Here is a 16,758-nt window from a genome sequence, read left to right on the forward strand (position 1 = left end):
ACCTGTGGACCGGGGCCCACTGGTGTGAGGAAAATATGAATGATAATGTAATATTACAGTTTTTATTGTGTTAACAATTTGCACTGTCTACATCACCCTTATCAGCTGCATTAGACTCTGGCTTTCCTTCCTTACACTCTGATGTCAATTATAAATGACCTTGTTGTCCAAACATTACACACAATGTTCAGTTGTTGCACACACTTCTCACACTTCTCTTTTAAAATCTCAAATCATCAACCTACAACACAGTCAAATCTCTAAACATTCAGATCTGGTGAGCAATTTGCAATCAGGACTGCAGCATTGTCACATTGACAGGACACACAAGACTTCACCAGAATGTTAACACACACACACACACACACACACACACACACACACACACAGTTGGAATATTCAGATTACAGTAAAATGCCTTAGTGTGTGTGTGTGTGTGTGTGTGTGTGTGTGTGTGTGTGTGTGTGCGCGCGACTGTGTGTGCATATGTGTGCAAGTGTGCCTGCAAGCGTGTCTGCGACTGTGTGCGATGTGTGTGTGTGTGTGTTCGTGTATGCGCACGTGCGTGTGTGTGTGTGTGTGTGTGCGTACTCATGCAGGGTTTACCTGAGGACTACCGCATGTGCCTATTGATTAAAGCCTAGCCGACAAGATGCATAGAAGACAGCCCACATTGTAGCATACAGTAGTTGTTGCCAAGTTTGCCACATCGCAGCTTTTTAATGGATCCACAAAGAGCTCCCCTCCCTCTCCTTTGGTGTCTCGGGAACAAAGACGGATGGCTCTTTTATTGGCCTCCTGGTAACACCTCTACCTCTGTGCTCAGGGTGTTTTTCCCTCCTTTCCCATAGCTGTCTCCACCTCCCCTTTGATGAATTAATATTACGTTGAATAGGGCCAGTCTCACATCTTGCCGATTGTTCCCGTTTTAAATTAATCAAACTTGATTACAAAAGGCCTGTTCTGAAAAGAGGTGGAACCACACTGATTATGGATGTGTGTGTGTGTGTGTGTGTGTGTGTGTGTGTGCACATATGTGCAGTTACAGTATGCATATGTATGAGTGTGCATGCGCATGTGTTCGAGCGCTGCTTTTGTTGCACAGAATGACTTCGACTCGATCCGGCTCGCAGCGCAACTTTCATATCTTCACATGCAGAAGACAAAACACACGCGCACGGCTACACATCCAGTCACACTTTCAGGGCTACACATCCAGTCACACTTTCAGTAAGATGCAAATTAATCCACAGAATAATGAGTGCTCCTCATTTGAAAGCAACACGTGCCTCGATTAGAAAAACTGTGCATCTGTGCTAATTTGATGCAAACCGCAGAGGAGGGGGAAAAAGAAAGGAAGGGAGGGTATGGGCCAGTTTGAGTGTCTTTCTTTCTTTCTATCTTTCTGTCAGTGAGTGACAAAACGTCAGGATTCCAGGTCAAACGCGGACGAGGGCTTTCCGCCGGTGTATCCAGGCGGAAAATTGGAAAATTTAAGCTACAGTGAGTCATTAGCTAAATCAAACATGAAACAAAAAGCTCCATCTTTCCCCGGGGAAGACTTTTCCTCATGGTCTAATCTCTCATTCCAAAGGAGAAATGATTTCACTCCGGTAGACTCTTGAAAATATGCTTATCGCGGGGTGCATGCTAGCGCAGATAAAACTGACCATCTTCAGCAAATTCACTTGTGCACTTTAGCGTAAAGAAGTTTAACTCGGTTTTATTTTGTTAATCAGCACAGACTCCCTCAACTAGTTTCCCATCATCATCCCTTATAGCCTGAGCCTCATCCCCATCTCACTCTAGCCCATCACACACCGTCTGCGACCGCCGCGCGTCAAAACAGCCGCCTCCATTATTTTCAATGAACCTATCGCACACTGGCGGCGTCCGACGCGGTGCGATGCGTTGCCGTGCGGCGCCACCTTGAAAATAGAACTGGTTCTATCGGCGCGTCAGGCGAGGCGTCAGCGCGCGTCGGACGGAGCCGGTGTGTGTTGGGCTTCTCTTAACCTCCACCTGCCACCCCTCTGTCTCCATCCTTCAATTCTCCTATACTTTATTCTTCTCCAAACTCTGCGTAACTAATTGGATCTGCCATGAACTCTAATGACTTTGCATTTGGTGTTAGTGCCATGGGGGGAAAAAAATCACTCTTCATTTCCTCTGGCATCACTCAGAGTGGCCACATGCTGAACCCTGATGACTGTCCCAGGAACTGCTGATTGCAGATTGTAAGGGAGTCATTTGGACAAGTTGCCCCAGGAGGGGACATCAGCACAATAGATGCATGTGCATACAGTAGTACACAGACACAGAGAGAGAGAGAGAGAGAGAGAGGAACAGAGGGAGGTAAAGAGATTAAGGGAATTGAATATTGTGTGAATAATACAAACAGGGCTCATTCTCATTTTCAGTTTGCAAGGACGGACGGACGGACAGACAGACATTATGGATGTTTCGATGTACAGTAGCCTACTGTATGTCCCACTGTGTCTGTAGCTGCACCTATGCATGCTATGCCTGCATTCATGACAATCCTCTATGCATCGTTGCATAATGTGTTTAAGTGTAAAATATTCACAGTGGCCACTTCCTCTGTTTATTTAACTCTATGGCGTTTGTACTAATTAGACATGTCTATGCCATCAGCCAAATAGACTGACTATGCATATACAAGCTCAATGCATATAGGCAGGTAATTCAATCTAACACACACAAATCCAATAAGGAAACACTCCCTGGGCATCAGCGGGGACGACTCAGGGTTACTGTGGAAGGATCAGGACCTTGAGGCACAAAGCATATCTCAGGGATTGGAACTAGCAATTGGTAAAATATTGAGAAAAGACTGAGCAAAGTGGAGTGAAAATTTAACAAATTGGTGTTTGTTAAACCTTCGCCTGTACCAAAATGCAAGCTTTCCTCTTCAGAGTCAACAAAAATGTCTATCATCCACATCGCCTTTGTAAATGTATGTATCTGCCTCGTCCATGCCTAGGTCACACCACAGCAATTGGTTGCCACTCTGTCTCGCTGCAGCACCAGCAAAAACTTTCTGTAACTCTTTCACAATGCTTTTGATGGCTTCACCTCCTACCACAGTGAGGTCACGCCTCACCAAAGACAATGTGTGGAACCATGCCACTTTCACATGTACTGTATTAACTCACATGCTGGTGATACCGTGGAGGAACATGATATTGAATCCACCCCAACGGTCTGGCCGGGATAATCTAGACGCAGCTGTGCGACACGAGACAAATTAATTTGAGCGACAGAGAGAGAGAGAGAGAGTGTGTGTGTGTGTGTATACGTGTGTGCCTCAATTTAACAAAGGTGCAGATGATCAGAAATCAGCAGAGAGTGATCGACGTTTGCGCTACTCTATGCTGAATTATAGTGGACTCTGTCCCAGACTTTTTTTGTTTTCTGTTCTGTTCTGTTCTGAGCACAGTATTTAACTGACTTTTATGCTAAACCAAGAGCTTTTCTGCATGCAACATCTCGGGAAATGTTACCCGCTTTGTGACACAAAAAAGAAAAGAGGGAGAGCGGAATTAAATACCAACTCAACATAATCCCTTTTAGCAGTAGCAGCCGTCATGTTATAGCTCCAGATTGAGTTGAACCCAACTCAGCTGTAACTGCTCAGGGCCTCCGGAAAAATAAAGATCCATATGCCAGGACCAAATTTGTCTGTCACTTTAATTCCCTTGTCAATAGCGGCATAAGCCAAATTCCAATTCCACGTCAACAGAAACCCTACAGTTATAATAAACTGCCTGTCTATCCGTGTATACTGTAAACTTGGCCTCCTCCCACGGTCTGATAGGAGTATTTTGTGTGGGGTTGTTTTTGTGTCTGTGTATACCTTTTCTTCTCTGCTCCGTATCTGCTCAGTAGTCGCTGTAGGCCGCCACACTTGAAGCCCTGGAAATGTGCGGCAGGTGCACCGACTGTGATGATGTCATAAAAGGCATCTGTGGAGATGGAGAGAGAACAACTTGTAACTTACCCTACGTTTTAACAGCGGGCGAACAGCAGCGACTCTGGGCGATAAGAATCTCCTACTCCTAGTGGGCGTTCCTGCTGTCATTACCGTATGTCCATACGGTAATGACAGCAGGCGCATTGGTGCATTGGTGGTATGGTTCCGCGTGGAGGGTAAACAAAGCAACACATGAATTTGATTGGCTGTCGCCGGACGATGTCGTCCAACAGATAAAATATTTTCATGTTTTTTAACTACGTTCCTCCGCCCACTTTTCGACTCTCGCCTCTTCGCCGGCTATCGGCAGTAGTTGCCGTCGGGTCCCATAGACAAATAACGCACTTCTGGAAAATACACCAGGCTGCCTGTCGCCCGCTGTTAAAACATACCGTTTCCTTCATAGTAAAAGATCCTTTGAGTCTATCTATTCATTTGGTTACATTTGTACACTCTGGGAGTTACAAATGGGCACATTGAAGGGAAACTTTCAACCTAAATTGTTCCGATTGTGAGTGCAGTGGTTCTCAAACCTTTTCATGCCAAGGACCCCCGGTGACCCTCTCCTCTCCCGGGGGTCACCGGGGTCAACTTCCTCCAGCCTAGAGACATGGCGTTGAAGACAAGGACACTAATCTGACAAAAATCTTTATCCCCTCAATAAAATAAAATCAAAAACCTAAAACATTTAGTTAGGTTTCCTCCCGACGAACTACAGTGTCTCATATACACATATATAACTAGAACTACAGTGTCTCATATACACATATATAACTAGAACTACAGTGTCTCATATACATATATATATTGTCACATACAACTGTAGGAGTGTAGGTAGGTGTCTCGCTCGCTTGCGCACACACACACACACACACACACACACACACACACACACACACACACACACACACACACACACACACACACACACACACACACACACACACACACACACACACACACACAAGCTAGCAGAGATCATGTCGGGCTGCTGGACAAGATGCAGTCAGAGGTAAAAAGACACACAGAGTACATGCACCAGCCATACCAGTAGTAGATACTTAAAAGTGGTGCAGAACCATGCATATTCTATTGCATCTACTTTTAGAACCCTTCCTGCCTGATTTATATTGCAGCCTTGTATATTGCTCCATTACCAAGGCCTCTCTCTCTCTCTGAGCAGCTGCCTTCTGGTCTTAATGTAGCGTTGCTCCCATGCTGAAGAGGAAGGACAGGCCAATGTCACAGTGGCTTCATTCCAATTTGCACACCGCCACGTACCGAAAGTAAATAAACACTTCACAGACGGCTGGCAAAGCACAGAGGTGCACATAACAGGTCTTGTTTTGAATGAGCAACGGATGAAGCTGACACTAATGTGAGAGGAAGAACAACTCAGGAGGAGAGGGACAGAGATGTGGAGGAGTTGAGGGGAAGAGGGAGACACTGTGTTTGTGTGTATGCATTTCTGTGTGTGTGTGTGTGTGTGTGTGTGTGTGTGTGTGTGTGTGTGTGTGTGTGTGTGTGTGTGTGTGAATGTTTTGCCATGAGCTTTTGGTCAGCTAATGACCACCCCGGGGGCGACGGTGGTATACCACCTTGCCACAGGAAGCGCTGTCTGAAGGGTCGTTGAAAGAACAACAACACAGGAATGAATAGCACAAGACAGCCCTAAGTGATACCGCAGGGAGACGGACAGCGACGTGGACAGGGTTGGGTTATGTGTTATTGTTATTTCTGTCTGTGTATGAACAGTATACACAAAGTCTCAGTTTATCCATTTGTAACTCTGAGAGTTAAATCAACACTGGAATTTATAGTGCATAGGTTATTAATATGCGAGTGAGCGTGTGTCAGTGTGTATACCGATGTCCACCACATCCTGTGTTTAATTATCCCTGTGCCCAGGCAGCCATGCAGCCCTGCGCTCGCCACATGCTTTTTGGCCCCTGGAGTTCTCCAACTTCCAAGACAACCCTTAATTGGTTTCACCCCTCCCCGGCAGAAGCAACACTGAAATACAATGACAGCATCTCAGGACATCAATCACAAGGGCCAATTTGTGGCCCGATTTGCTTGGTCTCCACCATGCCTGGTCCTCCCAATCCACATACCCACCCCACATCCCCGTCCCCGTCCCCCCGTCTCAATTTATCGAACCGAGAGCGAGGCAGTCAGGGTAGTGAGAGGGCCATTTCTCCCAGAGAGGAGAAATTGATTGTGGTGGTCAAGATAAGTCGGTATAATTCATACTTAACCCATCCTGCAGCCCTGGCTGTTAAACACTGACAAAATATCCTTTTTACATGTGCTGAACAATATGTTCTTGGGGCCTGCTTTGCCAAGCCAGGCTTTTTAGCTTGGAAATGTTCCGCTGCCGTCACTGGAGAGGCTGAGAGTGGCCATTTCCAGAAGAATGAACATTTCGTCCGGCTCAAAGTGGTGTTTTATCCCCTCACTGGATGATCAATACACAAAAATGCTAATGAAAAGTCATGGTTGAGGAGACAAATAGCACAGGCACAGACGATGACTAATAATAAACAAATTGACGGGGGAATATTCACAGAGTATATTCACATTGGCTTGATAAAGCCTGTAGACATAAAAAGAGTGCAACCATTGAACTGAATGAAACCCATGTGTGTAGAAATGAACATATATCAGAACAGCAGGGGGCATATTGCCAGCTGCCATGTTCCGCATTGCATTGTAGCATTTTGATGATATAATAATAATAATTATAATAATAATTATTATTTTCATTATCATTATTATTATTGTGACCGCAGTTTACCATGAAAACCTGCATCCAGCGTGCGTCAGTCACGCCTCGTGACACGCTCCATATATGGCCAAATTATACAGAATTAATTCCATATGTTGATCTGACTGCATGAAACCCTGTAGACTCAAGACACGCTCCATATATGGCCAGTACCAACACATTCCATATGTTGATCTGAGCCCCCATGCCAAGGCGCCAGCACTCGCCCAGGAGTCTGCCTTCACCCAGTCGGATGCGTGCGCGAGACCTTGTTCTTTAGGGCGTCTTACTGGTAATAACAATATAGCTGCAAGCAGTGATAAGACGACTGAACTTGAGAGAAAGAAGATCATGTGATTGTGACAGGGTCGGTTGGGTGCAGAGAAAGGAAGCTTTGTAGTGGATAGGAAGTTGAGGTATGGTGAGAGATTTTGTTTGCTTGAGGTGAGGCTTGAACTGGCAACTTTCAGACTGACAAGGTAGACACTGTACCAATCAAGCCATGGCATCCACACTATTAAGTGCACGAGGAAGATCCCTTCTTTCTTATGAAGCCATGCCTTATACAATGTGAATTGGCTCATGGAGGCTTCATTTTTGCCATGTACAAACTTCTCTTCAACTGGGATTTCAGATAATGGTCCATAGATAGTTTGTAGAACGTTTCACACAAATTGCTCAAATCAGGTATGAGCATTTTTCAAACTGCTCAAAATAGCGGACAATTACTAATCAAAGTGACAGATGTGTTCCGCATGAGTCAAGGCACATGTGTAAACAAGATCCACGTTGGCCAAACGAGGCATGAGTTATGCCTGTTCAAAGTTTTCATTTTCAAAAGATTGCTATAGTGCCCACCTTCGGCCAATTGGAGTAAGACTGGTTTCAGCGCTATTTGCATGACCCTCTACCATACTGTAAAGTTTCATAAACATGTGACTTTCATGTATAAGAATTTTCATAAAACTGCAATTTTCATTGGCTTTATTTTTAATCTTAAAAACAAAAACGAGACACTATTTTTTAGATATTGGTCCAAAGTAGCATGTTTCGTGCATTTTGATGGAGGTAAAAGTCAGAAGTCAGACCCTATTGCAGACGGTTAAATGGTTCATGAGCTATGCCTGTTCAAAGTTTGCATTTTCAATTGGGTGCTATAGCGCCACCCTTTGGCCAATGGTCGCGGGCTTCGCGTCTTCACCGTTTGGCATAGCCCTCTACCATATTACCAAAAAGTCCCTTCGGGCGTGGTCCCTTAATAATAATTCTGCAATGTCTGAGGATCCAGAACTAAATGTGCACAAGATATAATAAAGCAACCGTGAATATGTACGCGAATCTGCAACGGTATCCAAAAAGAGTTAATGTTTTTCGAATCTCAAAAAAAGAAGAAAGATGAGTGGCAGCATTCTGCAATACTATATAGTTCAGAGCTATGTACACACCTTAGAAGAAATTAAAGTGAGGAAGGAGGCCAGAATGTATATTGGCGTGCACAGAATGAGAATCAGCCACTGGAGGAGGCGAGTCCACTCTCTTCACTCCACCAATGCACGGCTGGCATCCTCGGACAAACGGCTGTTTGTGGAAATGTCACAGACATCAGATTAGATTGTTCTCAATGTCCTGCTATAGTGCCACAGCAGCCACGGTTGTGCAGGTTCATCATACACTCTTATATAGAGTTATTCATTTTGTTGAGATTGATGCACTGTAGGTCATTCGATGTGAGGGTGCGGAGTGCGGACTAACCGACACAAAATTGGAACTCCTAGATCGCCGCTCTCCACTCCACTCCACATTGGGCCTGGGGATATGCAGTGTTTGCTGGCTCCGCTGTCATGCTGCAGTGTGTCCATTGGTGGTGGTGCATGCTCAACCCACTTCTACACCTAGCCGTGCCTTGGGTTGGTTCCCACAGTATCAGTGGGCTTGCCATCACTTCCGGTGCGTGACACAGACTGCCTCGTCCTCTCTCTGACATTGTCCGTATATCAAGAGCCATTCGTAGCATTCTTATGTAGATGTCATCCAGTGCATTTTTCCTGCTGTATTATGAGTGTCATGTCTCAGCTCCATACAGTAGCCTACTGATTCTACTGTCTCTTGAGGTCATCTCCCATCTCAGATTTCCACAATGTCCTCAGGCATTTCAAGAAAGTGACCTCTGGACATTCTAATGTACAAGTGTACACATAGTTGTATACTCTCTGAGTTAAATGAACACTGAGGCTTTTACAGTGTAGTGATTAAGATAAATGTGGCCTAATAATATCAAACTAGGGATCCTTAAAATTTTAAAGGTTGAGAATCACTGATGTAGATAATTGGGGAGCACTTTTATAATAAAATGAATTATGTGCACCAACAGGGAAAATTGGCAACTTGGCAAACTTTTACAAAATGCCTTAATGTCACAGTGAACCTTTATTGGGCCCAAACAAATCCTAACCACAATCACACCTCCAGTTCATAGTTCAACAAAAATAATGTTTTGAAGGCCTCTTTTTCTCACATGCAAGATCTCGTTTTTCTCTTCCTTCTCCTTCTATTCCTTTTCTTCTCCCTGTTCATGAGAGTCAGGCAGTGCATGGTCACAGCAAAAAAGATGACTTGATCCACTTATTTCAACTGTCATCTCTGATGTCTTCAGCAGTGGAGATCCATGTCAATGCTTGTCTGCCTTCAACTTTCCATCAATCACAGAGCCGACACTTGAAATGGATCCAACTCGCAGCTAGTGCAGTTAACACTTAGCAGATATAATGCATCCTGACAGAGATAAGGATGTGAAAGGCTTGGAGACTGTGCTCAGACAGTTACAGCGGGGAGGAAAAGGCCTGTCCTTATTCTAGAGGCAAATGAAAGCGGCTTAATTAGACTACTGTCTATCTTTCCCTGTCCAAGATCATTCTAACCTTTCAGCCCCAGCAAGGCTTGATGAGGTGAGAACAGCTGTGGACAATTCGGCTTTTGGAAATGTCCATCATGTGAATGAACGTCACATTAGCTGTTCATTCCTGAAATAAACTGTCACCTTCCATTAAACCTATATACCTACAGTATGTGGTTATTGAAGTACCGACTCAGGTCAGTCAGCCGGCTATTGCTCTTTTTAAGTGGGTCCTGTGTATGTGTGTGTGTGTGTGTGTGTGTGTGTGTGTGTGTGGGGGGTGGTAAAAAGGGTCTGATAAAGGGGCTGAGCCAAGTAAATTAAATGCTGTATTTGCTTTGCTTCAGGCCATAATATGTGTCCATAAACATTCACACATCCCTGAACAAGACCGTACTATATCTTCTCTGGATAAGGTTAAACAGTTTAAGAGCCATAGCCGTAATCCCGTAACCAATTTAACTATGCACTGGTAGCCAGAGCCGTAATCCCGAAATTAATCACTTTTAATTGGATTTCAATAGACGGGACTGTTGCGCAATTTGTGACTGCGACTTTAACTCGCATATATGGTAGGAACACTCTGAAATCATGTGCTAAAAAAACCCAACCCCAAATGGTTGCTTTTCTGCCACCCCCTTGTCGTTGGTGGTAGGAAAAGCACCAAAGACGAAAGACAGGTTGGTTTGGTTGGCGCGCGAGAGAGACAGACAGACGAGTGAGTGACTCAGAGTGAGGCTTTCTGTTCCCTCTCGCAGTCGCAACAGGCTGATTTCGTGTGTGTGTGTGTGTGTGTGTGTGTGTGTGTGTGTGTGTGTGTGTGTGAACGAAGAGAATCATACTAGCGATAACATAAACGGGGCAAGTGTTCGTCACGTAAGACGTAGGCCTAACTAGCAAGCTCGTAAGACGTAACAAGAACACTTGCCCCGTTTCTGTTATCGCTAGTATGATTCTCTTCGCACACCCCGTGTGTGTGTGTGTGTGTGTGTGTGTGTGTGTGTGTGTGTGTGTGTGTGTGTGTGTGTGTGTGTGTGTGCTCAGTTTCAGTTACATATCAATCAAATGAGTCGCTCGTATATTATCACAAGCTGCCTTATGCAAAGCAACACCCGACGTATAGAGCTTGCCTCCCGTCCCCTTCAATCTTAGCTCAAAAGAGATGTCAGTGGGTGGAAAGAGAGACCCACGCAAATGATATTGTAAACGGGAGATTACGCAGTGTGATAAATGTAAATCCACTGTAGGCGACTGGCCGATGGGGCTTTGTTATCTCTTCTCTCCCCCCCATTTTGAGGCGATGCAACTTTTTGTTGAGGCGCAGGGTCGTCTCTCTCGCTCTCAAAGTAACCAACTAAATACTCGTTTGATCAAATGTAGCAATCACTCCATGAAACCTTCCCGTCAAACATCGATGTGTGTGTACGACGGTGTGCGTAGCTCACCTCACGACCACCATGAACTAGTGAAGAAAAGTATATAATTCCAATCGGACATTGACTCACTCCCAGTCCCAACAAGGCAACAACCCCGAGAGTACTCGACACGCGTTGCCCGTGCATGCGCGCGCGTGCATGCGTGTGCGCGCGCGTGCATGCGTGCGCTGCTACTTTGCAACCAGCATGCAGCGCCAGCTGGTGCCACAGGGTGGTGCACCAACTCTGTCAAAACGATATTTTTATCCAGGGCCAGATTGGGTACTTGGGTACCCCTGGCCTGGAGCCAGGGGGCCCCTGTATAAACGGGGGGGCCCGTTTTTTTTTTTTTTTTTTTTTTAATTTTTTTTCCTAGCTTTAAATTTTTAAAAATGTTTTTCAGTAAAAAAAAATAAGAAAAAAAAAAACCTTTTTTTTTTTTCTTTCCTTTTTTTTTTTTTTTTTGTGAGAACAAGTACTGTGTGATATCACTGACATAAAAAATAAAAGTCTTTAGTGAGAATTCTGAGTGAGAAAGTACCTCACACTAAAATGCAGTTTTCTCAGCTTCCAGTTTCCAAGATGGCCGTTTTTATAAAACCAAGCTTCATTCAAAGGTCAATAACTTCAGAACGGTGAAAGCAAACGACTCACTTATTTTTTCTGGGCAAAGTAGAGTAGTAGATCTTTCATTTGAGATATGTGACATCATATTTTGGTATAGCACAACATATTCTGTGGGCCTTCAAAGATTTCTAGATCGCATGTAAAAAGTGGCACCTGTGACAAAGATGGCTGACTGACTGTGGCACTGAAGGAGTTTAAAAGGCTAAAATGTCAAATCAACATCGCAATATGATACCTGTTTTTCTGGGGCACGTCACTCTCATCCGCTGGGTGTGCAGGTTGATCGGAATGAATTGTAGGGACTTCTGGGTTTTACAACAGCTTGCTTTGAATGAAGGACCTGAGAAAATGAAAACACAAAACAGAAAGAAAATGTGTCACTGTGCTGTAAAACATAATTGCATCGTTAATAGAGTATACAAAGCAAGATGTTACTGTGATGATGCTTCTAGTGAAAGCCTTACCATCTGGTCTAGCAACACTGTGGTCTTTCCATATACTGTGTTTTGTTGTTTTACTGTTTTGTCTTTGTTTATGTGCTAATTCAGTCAGATAACTCACAAATAGATTTAACCAATATTTATTATAGAATCAGAATACAAGTGTGCATATAATATATTAACTTGGCATTCGGCTCTGCTGCAATTTTCTCCCTGCTCGGCACAATTAAACACTATCATTAAACATAAAGAGCAGGGAGATAGATATACAATAACAACCCCCCATGGGGAACGGAAATAACAGAGCCCACCGGTGGCGCTGGGGTGGTGGTGGGAGTAAACAGTACATAACAACAACCAGGAACAATATGCAAAAGGAAGGCTCCTAGAGCATGGTCTAGGTGAGCTTAAATACCCCGCCCAATTGGTCAGCTGACTGCCACATCAGCAAATTACATGTGGGTCTTGCAAACACTGTATACACCCACATAGTAATGCAGCATATTAACCCCTCGAATACATTTATGTCCCTTGAGCATAGCTCAGTAAATAGTAAATTGGTTTGATGTTCCAATCTTCTCTTTGATTTTACAGTGAAGAAAAAACACTCTTGCTGCCATTGAATGTGTTGAATGTGAATTGAAGGTGAATTTGTGAATGTGAGAAAAGGTAATACATAGCCCAATGGTATGGAAAACATAAAAATCAGTTTACAGGTGGGTCGTGGATGACATTCTTTTTTGTCATGCATCCTCCATCATTTTGTAGAATTGTAGAATTTGTAGACTTTTTTTTAGAAGAGAGAAGTTTGAGGAAGAGTCAGAGCAGGACAGATAAGAAAAAGAAAGAACACAGAATAGAAACAGGTTACATACAGATAATGTGTGTACTATAAAGCAGTGGTTCCCAAAGTGGGGTCCGGGGACCCCCAGGGGTCCTTGAGGGAGTTCCAGGGGGTCCCCAGCTAAATGATAGTTTGGAAACAAATGGACCCTTATGGGTCTGTAACTCTGAGAGTAACGGGTCCATTTGGTCCATTTTGCTCTCAGAGTTAAATTAACATTGATTTTACAATATAAATTGAAGTCCCAGAGACAGAAATGTCATTAAATGGGGGTCTGTAGAATATGCGTGTCAAACTGGGGGACCTTGAAATTAAACGGGTTGAGAATCACTGCTAGAGCGGTAAAAATCTTCTCTTATGGAGGTCCCTGGCATATATCTTCAAAATGGTGATCTGCTGGCTAATACATGTAAATTTGGGGGTCCTTGACATGAAAAAGTTTGGGAACCACTGGCATAAAGTATAGAGGTATGCACATGCATAAAGTGAGTGGCAAATCATGTGGCAAAGTGAGTTTAACATTGTTTGTCGTTTTTATGCAATCAGATAGGACTTTTCTGTTTGATGTATGGGATATGTCAAGGCCAGAAAGTAGTTTTTTGACACTCAGTAGGCATTTCCGCATAACTTCCGGGTATGATGATGATGTCACGCATGCCCTCTATACAGCATAGGGAGAATAGAACGACTTGACTTGAAGGTACGATGACATTTTTGTTATAGATTTGATATACAAATCTGAAATGCCCTCCCACCCCCATCATCCCATTTAGCATATCCATGCTGCAGACAGCAGCTTCAAAGAAGGCTGTAAGGCTTGAAATAGGGTTATGAGCTAATGTGCTAGAGGTATATATCTGACATACAGTGAAGGAAAAGGGTGTGTCCAAACAGCGATCCAAACTATCCAGCAATGTGCAGCATAATCCTCTAAGCATAGAATTTGATACCCCTAACACGCACGCACCTTGTTAAAAACTTCCAATTAAAAACTTTCCCCTTTAAATGAAATGGAATCTGTTTGCAGCTTACCATAAATCTCAAAACCACACATTGACACCCCATGTTAGCGGCACAAATCTCAAATATGTAAATGAGGCTTGTGAGTCTCTCTGAAATGAGGGTTAAGCTTTTAAGAACAATAAACAACAAACACAAAAAAACACAAAAAAAAACACTCATGTTTGCAAAGAGGTAATTTGAGTAAACAGTAGGTGGTCAAAAAAGATAAAGATAAATAGAAAAAATCTGTCCAAAAATTCAATTTCCTATAAATGTCCAATGTCTGAACTAAAGCATTATGCCAGCCCATGTATCCATGGCAGGGTTCCTCAAATTGGGTGGACTTGCGTCATGGCACCCTAAGGTAGAGTACTTACCACTTAGACCATCTATACTTAGTACCTGTACTGTACTTGGTGCATTCATTTTCAGCCTACAGTACACCAATCTTAGCATGTACAGTAGATTGGCTATTTTTGGTGAATGTTCCCCCCAGAATAGGAATGCTAGAGTTTAAGTGGTTGGTTAAACACCAAGTATAAAAGGTATTTTCAGTCTGTCCTAATGGAAACAAATATTCTCTCAAGTTTTGACAAGCATCTTTTGGGGAAAGATCTACATACGTTCCGATATAATGACAAAGGAAAGGTGCTATAAAGTAACAATGTAATTCAGGGGTGCCGAGGATGAAAATGTTATTTACAGGGTGACCTGAGCTAAAAAAAACAACAAAATAATTGAGAACCACTGATCCATGGACATAACATAGCAGGGTGCATTAATTCGGTGTAATTGTGCAACTTTATGCTACTGTACCTTAATCCTAACATCCCATCAAATTAAAAGACATTAAGTCCAATACGTGCAGTGTACCAACACAATGCATTTGTGCTGCCAAGGAAAACAAATATTCCACTATTTCCACTAACATTTAGATGCATCTCCCATACTTTTAGTCATCAATGAAGAACATCTGTTCTGCACATTGGTATGACCTTCAACAAAAAAGATATAAAACGAGATAGAATAGATAAAATGTGAAAAATAAGATGAATCCATCTTCATCACTTAAAATTAGAGATTATGTATACCGCTTTGCGTGATGTTTGGACAAAATTTGTAGGAGTAATATATATTTTTTGGCAAAAAACCGGTCTCTTGGTGGTGCTATAATAGTGCAATGTTAAAAGGGTGGCATTCGTTCCTCAGCATAGTGTAAATGTGTGTGCAAAGTTTCAAAGCAATAGGACGCTGCATTCATGATTTGTGGCATTTCTTTTCTTAAATCAGTCCACACACAGCAAACAGACTTGATCACATGACTATATAGTGATCATGTGTACCGATGTGCGTAAAATTTGGATAAAATCTGAAAGAGTAATATATAAAAATATATTTTACATAAGTCTGGTGGCACTATTGGCCATATTCAGACCAATTACAGCCAAGTAAGGTGCTACCTAGGTGATAATTCCCATAGACAGCCCATTCATCCAAACAGAAAAGTCCTATCTAATTATATTAAACAACGTCAAAATCACCAACATTGCAGCTGCACGGAAAGCTTGAATTATCCTCTTTCAATCTGTAATGTGTTTGTTCCATAAAAATCCACCGTAGACATTTTATGAGCTACTTCCTGTCAAGAAATTCCTTGCATGTAATTTTATTCTACGTGTTGGAGTTTGGAAGCGCTCGTTGAATATCACTCAACGGCCCATGCGTACCACCTGTTTTGAATGTGCACAATGCAGCAGGCAGCAGGAGGTTGCTTTACTGATAACGAGAACTTCCATAAACTTAGAAAATAATCATATGCTTTAGCTTTACAGATTGAAAGAGGATAATTCAAGCTTTCCCTACAGCTGCTATGTTGGTGATTTTGACGTTGTTTAATATAATTAGATAGGACTTTTCTGTTTGGTTGAATGGGCTGTCTATGGGAAGTATCACCTAGGTATCACCTTGCTGGCAAGATGGCTGCGGTCTGAATATGGGCAATAAAAGGCAGACGTGAATTGTGAAAAATGCAGGGCAATGTTTTTTCCTTGGCCTCTAGGGATACCTAAACAGTGCCGGAGATTAGCTGGTCACAGACGGAACCACGGACTGACGGACAGTCAGGGATCAAAACATAATTATAATACAATAAACAAAAAATAAAAACACAGCAATGTCTAATCATGTGATTTACACTAGTGAGTTTTACTTTCATGTAAGCAACCATTCACAAAAAAGAAAAACACAAACCCTAACCTTAACCCCTAAAGCTAAATAAAGAGTGTGCCATGTTGCCTCATTGCTCCCAGCATTGATAGCATGGCTAACATTGAAGTATTCTGAGAAGTCTTTCTGTGTAAGGTGAAGCCATTCATAATAATGGCAATAATTATTATAGTCAGGTGGGCTAAACTCAATGGGCGGCAGTGCTCTGGGGACCTGGGCTAATCGAGTTTAGTGACCGCTGTGGCTTAGACGAATTAGCCATATGAAATCGCCATCTGTTTGTCCAGGTGGTATGTTGCTTGATGCCAGCGGTAGTGGCCAACAGCTGTCTAAAAGTAGACAGGGTTAGTATCTCTTCATCTCATCTCTCTGGGGTTGTTTTGTTCGAAACCAAAAATTGAGTGAACAGACCAGTACAAATTTATGTTTGTACTGCTGCTATATTGAAATAGATATAGGACAGATGTAGGAGGGTGTGGTAGACAAGGGAGGGACATCTCTAGCAAGATTCTCAACACCGCCACCATCACAGAAAACAGAGCACTCCTAC

The 16,758-nt window shown here is 43.0% G+C and overlaps 1 protein-coding gene across 10 annotated transcripts in view; it reads right to left on the reverse strand.

The window, feature by feature from the left end:
• The window catches only part of inpp4b (inositol polyphosphate-4-phosphatase type II B), a 252,621-nt gene that overhangs the window by 48,104 nt on the left and 187,759 nt on the right, over nt 1–16,758 (reverse strand). For all 10 annotated transcript variants that reach the window (XM_080759694.1, XM_080759692.1, XM_080759696.1 and 7 more), the window contains 2 exons: nt 11,932–12,036; nt 3,878–3,986 (listed from right to left, as the gene is read on the reverse strand). In XM_080759694.1, coding sequence (XP_080615820.1) covers nt 3,878–3,986; nt 11,932–12,036 — 214 coding nt within the window. The remainder of the gene's footprint in view (nt 1–3,877; nt 3,987–11,931; nt 12,037–16,758) is intronic.

Source organism: Protomyctophum bolini, assembly GCF_963924005.1.
Source record: "Protomyctophum bolini genome assembly, chromosome: 3".
Lineage (NCBI taxonomy): Eukaryota > Metazoa > Chordata > Actinopteri > Myctophiformes > Myctophidae > Protomyctophum > Protomyctophum bolini.